Consider the following 12,308-nt stretch of genomic DNA (forward strand, 5'->3'; position numbering starts at 1 on the left):
GAGCTTCTGTTGCAGCTACTTTCCTGATGTTTTAATAAAACAACAGGAGGAGAAACACATGGAGAATAGAAGAACTAGAGAAGAGAAAACACCTTATAATATATATTTTAACCCACACATGTATGTACATTAAGAATGTCTGCATCAAAAGAAATGGACAAAAGTGATTTTATGTCCATGAAAAGTACATTAAATGTAAGGTTTGATGTTCTACAAGTGTCAACATTTGGTTTAAATAATGTTACATTGTTATTGTGTTACACAATATTCATGTCAAAGGTCAAAGGTCATGCTTATTCTGACGTGTATTATTCGAGTGAGTCTCTTAAATCAGGGGGAGATGTATGATATTTATTATTTGATCAGAAAAACAAAATTGCAATTAAGTTAAACAGAAACATTTTTGGGGAAAACAACAACAGTTTACAGCAGTATTGCATTTATTATTTTTAATGCTTAAACCCGTTTTCATCTTTGACCCACATACATTATATAAAATAATATATATAAATGTATAATAAAAAAAGCGTAAAAAAATGGGTAAAAATGTTAATATATATATATTTTTAAAGTAATAAAATGAAAATAAAAAAGTACTCCTCTCCTCTGGTGACGCCTGCTGGTCAAAACTGCGCAACTGCAACAATCCCAGCTTTGATAAACCCTTCGATAATGAGAATGATTTACTGGAAAGATGTAATATTTTAAACGCAATAAACAAAACATCAGATACAATTCAACACAGAGTGCATGTATGAATTGCTTTTATGGAGGGATTTCTTTGTTTTAATTAGGCTACAGAAGTCGCATTGATAGTTTGTATGAAAGAATAAAACTGAAAATGAAAAATGATTAAAAATAGGAACCATTTTCTTCTTTTTCTGTTTTTTATATCCGATCAGTCAGAAGATATCTTGATTTAAATATGCAATACTGAAATCAAATTGTTATGCAGATAATCCACTTTGAAATTAAAAATAAAATCATCGGGTTTATTGATGAAGATGATGTAACAAACATTTGAACCCTCTAACTTTAACACTCACTATTCTAATTCTATTCTTTAAAAAATCTAACTACCTTTCTAATCTTTTTGTATTCTATTTTCTTTTCATTTATTATGCAATTCTATATGTATGTGTGTGTGTATGTGTAAAGACCTCTAACTAGCTTGCTCTATTCTTTTATTTTTTTATTCTATCTGTTTTCTTTTTATTTATTATATTAGTTAAAATCCTATGCTACGTGTACTGTGTTAACCTATCTGAGACTTGTTATAGCACTTATACTATATCATTGCTCTTTTTGTTGTTTTTGATTGCTTCCACTGTCTTCATCTGTAAGTCGCTTTGGATAAAAGCGTCTGCTAAATGAATAAATGTAAATGTAAATGTAAATGTAAATGTCTCTTTTACTAAATAATAATAGTTATTTCAATCAAGAGCTGATTCATTGTATTATTGAGATACTGAAATAGTTTTTCTTCATATTTTGAAATAATTATATATTTATATTTTAATCAGTTCGGGAGTTCTGAGCGAGTTCGCGAATCATTTGAGTTAGTTTGGTGTTCGCGAATCATTTGAGTCAGTTCGGGAGTTCGGAGCCGGTTCGCGAATCATTTGAGTCAGTTCGGGAGTTCGGAGCCGGTTCGCGAATCATTTGAGTTAGTTTGGTGTTCGCGAATCATTTGAGTCAGTTCGGGAGTTCGGAGCCGGTTCGCGAATCATTTGAGTCAGTTCGGGAGTTCGGAGCCGGTTCGCGAATCATTTGAGTTAGTTTGGTGTTCGCGAATCATTTGAGTCAGTTCGGGAGTTCGGAGCGGGTTCGTGAATCATTAGAATCAGTTTGGAAGTTTGGAGCCATAACAAACATTTAGATATCAAACTTAATATTGATTACGTGTTTCTTTTACTAAATAATAATAGTTATTTCAATCAAGAGCTGATTCATTGTATTTTTGAGATACTGAAATAGTTTTTCTTCATATTTTGAAATAATTATATATTTATATTTTAAAATAAATTAAATATATTTTTTCCCCTTTATATGTTTGTGAGTGTTTAGTTGTTATTACTTTTATTATGGTTTTACTTTTAAATAAATGAAGTAAAACTAAACGAAAATGAGAAGTCTAGCTGAAATAAAATATTTTATATTTTATTTTGAGTTACAAAAAAAATATTTTTATAGTTAATTTGTTTTATAACTATTATAACCATCAATAATAGTTTTTGTTAATATTTTAAATTAGATTTTATTTTATATATTTAGTTTTATTTTTATTCAGTTAATTTTAGTTGAAATAATGTTGCTGTTTATTTTTGGACATTTTAAATAATTTTTAATTATTTCTTTATTTCAGTTTTCAAGGCACGTTTATTTCATACACAGTGGATATTCATATTTCTAAAAATGATCATAAAAAGATTAATGGAAAAGTTTAAAATTGTAAATATTAGTAAATCAAATAAATACTAGTGAGTGATTTCTATTGATTTGTAAATGTGAAAAGTGAATTGATCATCTATTATTTCAGTTATTTGTTATCAAGTTTCATTGATGCCAACTGTAATATCATACTGAAATATTATTAGATTAATTATATCTCTCAATTCTGACTTTTCTCTCTGGATTCTTGTTTGTTTGTTTTATTCTGTTTCCAGTCTGGAATAAAAAAGGTAATGAAACTATATCTTATCAGACCTCATAACTGATGAGAAATGTCCTTTCTGTTATTCAGACTGTGGTTCCTGGTTCACAGATGTCTGAAACACTCGAGCGCAGCAGATCATATTTCCTCAGGTCTCTTTCATTACTGAGACCAGTCTCCTGCTCCTGTCGTATTTCATTCATGCATTACTTGCCATCTCTTTATCATTAACTGTGAAATGCACAAGCAATTTCTGAGTGGATAATGTTTCTGAAACACTTTTCATTCAGGAATATCATGTCAGTTTACAATTTAGGTTTAAAAAAAGTCTCATCAAATATCAACGTGTATAATATGATTCATTTACACAGTGCATATAGTGAATATGAGTTTATCAGGAGTGATATTTAGAACTAATATGATGTAAATGAATGTATAACTTCGATGTGATTAAATGCCTAATTATATGCGTTGACAATTTAAAATATGCATTTAAAATGAATAATTTTATTGGTACATTTTATTTTTAAATATTGAATGTAGATATGGAATAAGTAAATTATATAATGTGTTCATTCGTGTCAATTTAAAAAGCTCATTATGTTTATAATCAGTTTTTTCCATTTTAATGTATGTATTTATTTATTTATTTTTAAACACCCATTTTTAACAGATTGATTCATTGAGTTGAGTAATTGCTCTTAAGGTAAATGTTTATTTTAAACACATTTTGTTGACTAACTTTCTAAAAAAAAATTTTCTTTAATTTAGCGTAAATAAATCGTTTGGAACCACTTACCAAAAATACTTCTTTCATTTTTTCTTCAGTGTATTTTGGACTGTTTTAGGGTAGAAGGAAATGTCTGCAAACTTTTATTTATTTTTTCCCAGAAAATGATCAGTTTTTCTTCCGAATCGTTTCTTCCGATGTAAAGTTCAGCTCCTGGAGAAGCTTCCTGGTGATGTTTCCTCACTCAGCAGAACTCTACTCAACTCTATTGTCTTCTGTTGAGTCTCAGTTCAGCGTCTCAGCAGGTGTGTGTGTGTGTGTGTGTGTGTGTGTGTGTGTCTGAACCTGATCCCGTGTGCTCTCACATGAATAATTCAGCGCTCGTGGATCTGTGAGCGTCAGAAGCGGAGCGCAGCAGAACCTGAAGGATGTCCAGGAGAAGATGTGTGGAGTTCAAGATCTGCCAAACCATCAGCTGCTCGGCTCCGATCGGCCGCAGGAACAGACCGCCGTCTCCTGCTGCAGGTACAGATCACACACACACACCGAGACACAGAGAGAGACACACACACACACAAAGAGAGAAACACATACACACACAGAGACACAGAGAGACACACACACACACACACAGAGAGAAACACAGACACAGACAGAGACACAGACACAGAGAGAGAGAGACACACACACACAGAGAGAGACACACACACAGACACACACACTCACAGAGACACACCCACTCACAGAGACACACACACACACACACACACAGAGAGACACTCACACACACACTCACACACACACACTTCAGAAGATAGAAGATCTGTCTGAATGTTGCTGCTGGTTTCAGAATGTTACATTCAAAAGTAACAATCCCATAGTGCCTGTGAAGTGATACAATGTAGCATTCATTCAACCCAAAAACATCAAAGATGGAATTTTTAGAGACCAGTCAGGATTATCGTTTTCATAACTGAGAATGATCTGGCAGAATGTTAGCTGTCTTGTCTTTATGAATGTTCTCAAAACTTTAAAATAAAAACATTATTTATACATCCTCCTTGGAACTTTGTTTTTTTCCTGAAACATTTTAGTTGAATGTTCATGTAATATATATATATATATATATATATATATATATATATATATAGTTCTTTCAAAATGATTAATTAGTATGTTCACTGAACGCTCACATGACCCAGAAAAAACGTTTTAAATATTTAGAACCTGATAATTAGGCTACTAGAAATAATATTGTCATAAAAAAGTTAGAATAAAAGTCCATAGTATTGTATTTCTTTAATGTGATATATATATATATATATATATATATATATATATATATATATATTACCTTTTTTATTAACATTCCTCTAACATTCTATAAATGTTACTATATTTCCAGAAGGTTTAGACAACATCCAAAACTAACGTTTCCATAACATTTGCCAAAGAATAAAATGTAATGTTCCCTTAAAGGTCAAATAACCAAGAAAAATGCTTTTAAACATTTAAAAGCTAGGGAATTTTGAACGTTTAGAGACCGTTCAGAAACAACGCTTTAATAACGTAAAATTAACGTTAGCTATACGTTCTGGAAATTATTCTGTTGGCTCAGTTTCTCGCTTTTTAAATTATTTAATGAGATAGGTTACTGTATGAACGACTGTATAATGTGACGTCTGAACAATACCGGGCCGATAAGCAAAATTAATTCAGTATAATATGGATCATAAATACAGGACGACATACAAAAATGTCAGTAATACAGGTAATAAACAATTATCAATCATATATATTTGGATGCTGCACATATAACTGATATGTCTGCGCAGCGCTATCTGCAGAGGCCGCGTGTGCGCCGTGACGTCATCGCGCCGCGAGTCTCGTGTGTTTACGTGGAGAAACATGGCGGCGACGGTGACAGCAGGCTCGAGTAAAACACTGAAGAAGTCCCACAGATTTATTGTTTGAGCCGAAGCGGACCACATGTCAGCGCGCCGCGTTTAGCACTTTTCGGACGCTCATCTCTCCGTGTTTTAGCCGCAGGAACCGCGGAGACGATGGAAGACGAGGAGCGACAGAAGAAACTACAGGCCGGCAAAGCGAAGGTGAGATATACCTCATCTTTACCTCCTCTTTACCTCATCTTTACCTGTCTGCTGACGTGTACCTCAGAATACCTCAGTTTGCTGCAGATTAGCTCAGAATTTACCTCCCATCTGAGATTCAATGCTGTCATTAACCCCACTGACATCTGAGACTCACATTGTCTCATGTTTACCTCAATTCTGTCATTTAAGTTACCTCAGAAAATAACTAAAACCTGTGATTTCACTCACATTTACATCATATTTACCTCTATTTTACATCACTGCTTTCATTTACCTCAGAAAACCTCTGACATTTGTGATTTCACTCACATTTGGCTTATATTTACCTCATATTTGCCTAAATTTAACCCCTCATTTAACAAACTAAAATAATTGACACCTATGATTTCACTCACATCTACATAATTTACCTCCATTTTACATCACAGCTGTCATTTATCTCAGAGATCCACTAATATCTGTAGTTTGACATGCATTTGCTTCATGTTTACTCACATTTTACCCCACATTTACCTTAGAAATTGACAAACATTTTGATTTAACCTCTTTTTTTACCTCAGTTGTAATTAACCTCACTGAAATCTGTGATTGATCTGTGATCTTTTTCCCTGATGTTTAGTTTAGAAAATAACTGATATATCAGTCAAACATGAGTTAAATCGCATACATGTCAGTTATTTTCTGATTTAATTTTAGGTAAATATGAGGCGGATGTGAGCTAAATCAAATGTTTACCTCTGTTTTATGTCACATTTACATTAGAAAACAAGTGACACCTGTGATTTAACACACATTAACCTTATTTACCTCAATTTTATCTAACATTTTCCTCAGAAAGTAAGTGACACTTGTGATTTAACACACATTAGCCTCATTTACCTCAATTTTAAATCATATTTACCTCAGAATGTAAGTGGCACCCATGATTTAACACACATTAGCCTCATTTACCTCAATTTTACCTCACATTTACCTCAGAAAGTAAGTGACACCTGTGAATTCACTCACAGTTGCCTTATATTTATCTAACATTTAACTCTATTTTACATCACTAATGTTATTTATATCAAAGAACCGCTTCTGTGTTATCACTCACATTAGACTCATGTTTGCTTTAATATTACACCACATTTACCTCACAAAATAATTGACATTATTTAACTCACATTAGCCTCTTGTTTACCTCAGAAATTAACTCACATTTTGTGATTTTATTTATATTTACCTCTATTTTACCTCACTGCTATAATTTACCTCACTAACATCTGTGATTTCACTCGCATTATATATGCTATTTACCTTTTTACCTCGCAGGTACCTAAAAATAATTGACATCTGTGATTTAAATCATGTTTGCCTGCCTCATATTACCTCACAGCTGTTGTTTACCTCAGAATATAGTTCAAGTGTTAAATTAAACTTGGTTTTTTGTAACATATTCACCATACATCTGAGGTTTACCTTAAATTTACCTTCCTTTCTTCTGACATTTACCTCGATTTCATCTCACCGCTGTCATTTACCTCAGTGTATACCTCGTATTTACCTACCTCACATTTACTTGAGAGAAAAACTCTCTCTTTTTGAGTTTTCGTGTTGTTTGTTTTGAGTGTTTATGCATTGCATGCTCTTTTTGTGCCTCTCTTGTGTGTGTGTGTGTGTGTGTATCTCAGTATAGCTGAACTGATATATGGACAGATAAGGCCGTGTCACTGTGAATCTGACTGCTCTTACAGGTCGTTTAGTGCTGATGAATGTAAAGGCTGTCTGAGAACATGTGGATGGGCTTGTGAGACTGGATTTTCTAGCTATTACTACAGCGGATGCCTCACATTTGTGCACATGAACCGATCTCTCTGCAGGTGTCTATAACCTGCTGGAGCATGTCAAGAGCACAGAGACTGACTCGTCATGTTAGTGAAACGATACGATAGCTGTAGTCATGGCTGAAGTATGTTATGAAGCTCAACAGTTTGTAACAGTTTATCAGTCAGTTTGCATTATATCAGAGACTCTCCACTGGTTTATTTAGGTATCTTATTGGATGTATTGGACTGTAGTTTCTAAAGTGAACAAAACATGTACAATAGCTTTGTGAATGTCAGGAGACACTGAATAAAGAGGTTTGTGATGGAAAGAGGTGATTCAGAATGATTCATAATGTCTCGTGTAAACATTCAGAGTGAATGCGAACAAAAGCAGAACAACTCGTTTCTTAAAATTGTGCTGCTTTGGAGCAGAAATAAATCACTGGAGGCTGATTGTGTGTTTTGTCCAGTGAAATATAAAAGCCTTTATGTTTGAGATTGCTTTATTTTGTTGAGTTTTCTGTGATTGCCCAATCATGCAAGCAATCTGTGTTTACTTCAGTTATCAGTGGAAAACTCTTTAGTTTGACGTTAATTCAGTTGATAGTTAAACATTTGTATTCCTTCATATTGTGTTTGCAACAGCAAGTTTCAGGGATTGCATGAACTGATTAAATGCATGTCTTAAATGCAATGCTCGTGCCTTCGGATAAAAGCATCTGTGATATTTTAGTGTTGCACAGCACTGTGTCATTACGTTTGCACAAGACTGATAAAGGGATTTATGCATGAGGCTTTCAACAGGTCTTGATTTCTACACTGTTTCAGCTCAGTGAAAGACTGTGAGGATGACCCATGAACCCTGAGCTGGTGTGTTTGGAGCGTCATGTGTTTGTTTTACTCAGAGCAGCTGTCAGCACACACTGTTTTCATGTCAGTGTTATTAGCGAGCGCTTCAGACGGAGAACAGTCAGTGTCTTCTGCCATTGCAGAACAGATGATGTAAGATCAGAATCAGTGCAAGACCTTCATTTATGAGTGTGTTGTTGATTGTGACTAAAAGCTCTGGTTAACAAGGTCAGGCCATCAGTATTCAGACGCGCACACGAACTCTTGGTTAATCTCGATCAACAGTCTGAAGAGATAATTGGCTTGGCCGATAAACACAGATAGTGTCACTCAAGAGATATAGCAAATAAACTAAAGCATGCTGTGTTATTAAATCCCTCTTACACACTCGGTGATGATTGTGTGACCCTGTTCTGATGCTGATTTACTGCTCGACAAACACTTCTGATCATCATCAATGTTGAACACAGTTGTGCTGCGCGATAGTTTAAGTAGAAATGAGTCGTTTGACACTAAAGTAGCAGCAGACCTAGATTTGAGCGAGTGCGATCGCAGTCTTTCCTAACAGGTGTCAGCAGGGGACGCTCACCTCAGAGAGCTGATTACCCAGAGATTAATGCTAGCCTCTGTGTGGAAAAACACATTACGTTTAGTTTCAAGCTGTGCAGCTGCCTCTGTCTCATGTCTTCCTGCTGTTGCTTTCTCAGAGTTTACTTCAGGACTCATAGAGATGGCCGAGTTATCAGCCAGCGTTAGACCTGCTTTGAAAAATGTTTTTGTTTAAAATGATGCAAAACAATAGATCTATATATAGAGAAGTCAGAATTGTGAGATATAAACTTGCAATTGTGAGGAAAAGAAGTCAGAATTGTGAGAAAAAAAGTCAGATTTGTGAGATATAAACCCGTAATTGCGAGAAAGATTGAATTGCGAGGAAGAAGTCAGATTTCTGAGATATAAACCCGTAATTGCGAGAAAGAAGTCAGAATTGCGAGAAAAAAAGTCAGATTTGTGAGATATAAACCCGTAATTGCGAGAAAGATTGAATTGCGAGGAAGAAGTCAGATTTCTGAGATATAAACCCGTAATTGCGAGAAAGAAGTCAGAATTGCGAGAAAAAAAGTCAGATTTGTGAGATATAAACCCGTAATTGCGAGAAAGAAGTCATAATTGCGAGAAAGATTGAATTGCGAGGAAGAAGTCAGATTTCTGAGATATAAACCCGTAATTGCGAGAAAGAAGTCAGAATTGCGAGAAAAAAAGTCCGATTTCTGAGATATAAACCCGTAATTGCGAGAAAGAAGTCAGAATTGCGAGAAAAAAAGTCAGATTTGTGAGATATAAACCCGTAATTGCGAGAAAGAAGTCATAATTGCGAGAAAGATTGAATTGCGAGGAAGAAGTCAGATTTCTGAGATATAAACCCGTAATTGCGAGAAAGAAGTCAGAATTGCGAGAAAAAAAGTCAGATTTCTGAGATATAAACCCGTAATTGCGAGAAAGAAGTCAGAATTGCGAGAAAAAAAGTCAGATTTGTGAGATATAAACCCGTAATTGCGAGAAAGAAGTCATAATTGCGAGAAAGATTGAATTGCGAGGAAGAAGTCAGATTTCTGAGATATAAACCCGTAATTGCGAGAAAGAAGTCAGAATTGCGAGAAAAAAAGTCAGATTTCTGAGATATAAACCCGTAATTGCGAGAAAGAAGTCAGAATTGCGAGAAAAAAAGTCAGATTTGTGAGATATAAACCCGTAATTGCGAGAAAGAAGTCATAATTGCGAGAAAGATTGAATTGCGAGGAAGAAGTCAGATTTCTGAGATATAAACCCGTAATTGCGAGAAAGAAGTCAGAATTGCGAGAAAAAAAGTCAGATTTCTGAGATATAAACCCGTAATTGCGAGAAAGAAGTCAGAATTGCGAGAAAAAAAGTCAGATTTGTGAGATATAAACCCGTAATTGCGAGAAAGAAGTCATAATTGCGAGAAAGATTGAATTGCGAGGAAGAAGTCAGATTTCTGAGATATAAACCCATAATTGTGAGAGAAAAAAGTCAGAATTTCGAGAAAGATTGAATTGCGAGAAAGAAGTTTGGTTTGTGAGAAAAAAGTCTGAATTGCGAGAAAAAAGTCAGATTTGTGAGATATAAACCCGTAGATGTGAGAGAAAAAAGTCAGAATTGCAAGAAGTCAGAATTGCGAGAAAAAAAGTCAGATTTGTGAGATATAAACCCGTAATTGCGAGAAAAAAAGTCAGAATTGCGAGAAAAAAGTCAGATTTGTGAGATATAAACCCGTAATTGCGAGAAAAAAAGTCAGAATTGCGAGAAAGATTGAATTGTGAGAAAAAAAGTCAGGTTTGTGAGATATAAACCTGTAATTGCGAGAAAAAAATCAGAATTGCGAGAAAAAAGTCAGATTTGCAAGAAAGAAGTTAGATTTGTGAGATATAAACCCGTAATTGCGAGATAGAAGTCAGAATTGCGAGGAAAAGAAGTTATAATTGCGAGAAAAGGTCAGAAGTGTTATTTTTAATTCCGTGGCATGAAGATATGTATAAGGTGTTTGATCCTAGAAGCTGTAAGAGGTTTGGTTTGCGTGAAGGTTATTAGCGTGTCAGAGTCTGGATGTTGTTCTTGTGAAGATGTTTTGTTTCTCAGCTGATCTTTCCCAGGAGTCTCTGCTGTATCCAGACTCTGATCCCACAGTGATCCGGATCGAGTGTGTCGCACGCCCGTCTCTCCTCTCTCCTCACTGCTCCTTTAGCTGAATGCACGTACATTAGTGCGAATGCTCTGTTTGCTTTTCTACATAAATAATGTACAAGCCGCATGCGGGAATCCTGCTCCGTCGCCATGGTAACAGAATAAGAGACATCTGCTAAAGAAACGGTTATAGACTAAAGACAGACTCGTATTTTCTCCGTTCTGTGGACTGATTAAAGGGGGATAAATATTGCATATTTATATCAGTTGCAATAAATAAAAAAATAAAAGTGAAAGCACAATTAATTTATTTAATATTTATTCCTGTTGCAATAAATGAAAAATTAAAGCACACTAAATAAATGAAATAAAAGTGCAATGAAAACGCATGTTTATTTCACACAGATCAAGTACAGGGAAATTGTATTTCAGGTCACTTTTCATTTTGCATAAATAAATAGCCTTTTATGCAATTTAGTTATTTGTTGTTAATTTTCATTATGCAAGTGTGTGTGTGTGTGTGTGTGTGTGTGTGGCACTAAAGACAGGTGTTTGTGTGTGTGGACAGACAGGTGGCCATTTCTTTCTCTCTCAGCTGCTGGCTTTGAGACGTGTGTGTGTGTGTGTGTGTGTGTGTGTGTGTGTGTGTGTGTGTGTTGAATTAGAGCCGCTGTTATTCTGTCAGTTGTCAGTGGTGTGTGTATGTAACTCATGTAGTGTTCAGTATTTCTGAGGAGAAAGGTTTGTTAAACAGAAGAAGTTGAGTGTGGCACATTATTTCATTCCTTTGGGGATTGATTGAGTGAATTGTATTGCATCATTTTTTTTTTTTCTGAGGGAACAAAAAAATCTAAATATGGAGAAAATCATCTTTAAAGTTGTTCAAATGAAGTTCTCAGCAATGTATATTTAGTTTTGATATATTTACGGTTGGAAATTTACTAAATATCTTCATGGAACATGATCTTTACTTAATATCCTGATGATTTTTGGCATGAAAGAGAAATTGATCATTTTGACTCACACAGTGTATTGTAAATCATATTTGAGTCCTCAGGATCTCCAGAGCTGGTTTATTCCTTCCTGAAGGTGATTTGTGGTTGAGATGAGTGAGATGTGACTGTATGTGGTCACAGGTGTCAGGTTTAATATCCGTCGGTGCTGTTAATCCAGATAAAGCAGAGGATCTGTGCTGACAGAGCACAGTGTAGATCAACTCAGACATGATTCGCATCAGCTTCAGCAAACTCTGCCGCTTTACTGTGGGTTTACTCTCTGATTTCACATTCAGTCTGTCTCTGTGTGTGATTGTCTCTCATGAGCGTGTGTTTGTGTCTTCAGCTGGCCGAGTACCGTCAGAGGAAAGCTCAATCCGATGGCCAGAAGAAGCAGAAGAAGAAGAAGAAGAAGCCTGAAGCGGACGCAGAGGAGCAGAGAGAAGATCAGACCAC

General features: G+C 35.0%; 2 protein-coding genes across 7 annotated transcripts in view; one reads left to right on the forward strand and one right to left on the reverse strand.

The window, feature by feature from the left end:
- Positions 1 to 12,308, reverse strand: part of LOC127978676 (semaphorin-6D) — a 276,967-nt gene that overhangs the window by 95,226 nt on the left and 169,433 nt on the right. The gene's annotated exons all lie outside the window — the stretch shown is intronic.
- The window catches only part of LOC127978659 (A-kinase anchor protein 9), a 66,391-nt gene continuing 57,872 nt past the window's right edge, over positions 3,790 to 12,308 (forward strand). For 4 of the 6 annotated variants that reach the window (XM_052583460.1, XM_052583463.1, XM_052583461.1 and 1 more), the window contains exons 1-3: positions 3,797 to 3,908; positions 5,427 to 5,494; positions 12,199 to 12,308. The exon at positions 12,199 to 12,308 is cut by the window's right edge and continues 70 nt beyond it. In XM_052583460.1, the coding sequence (XP_052439420.1) occupies positions 3,812 to 3,908; positions 5,427 to 5,494; positions 12,199 to 12,308 (275 nt within the window). In that variant the 5' untranslated portion in view covers positions 3,797 to 3,811. Of the gene's footprint in view, positions 3,909 to 5,268; positions 5,495 to 12,198 lie in introns of those variants that run through there. The other 2 variants (XM_052583465.1, XM_052583464.1) reach the window with 2 other exon arrangements.

The sequence above is a fragment of the Carassius gibelio genome, chromosome B19, assembly GCF_023724105.1.
Source record: "Carassius gibelio isolate Cgi1373 ecotype wild population from Czech Republic chromosome B19, carGib1.2-hapl.c, whole genome shotgun sequence".
In the NCBI taxonomy this organism is placed as follows: Eukaryota; Metazoa; Chordata; class Actinopteri; order Cypriniformes; family Cyprinidae; genus Carassius; species Carassius gibelio.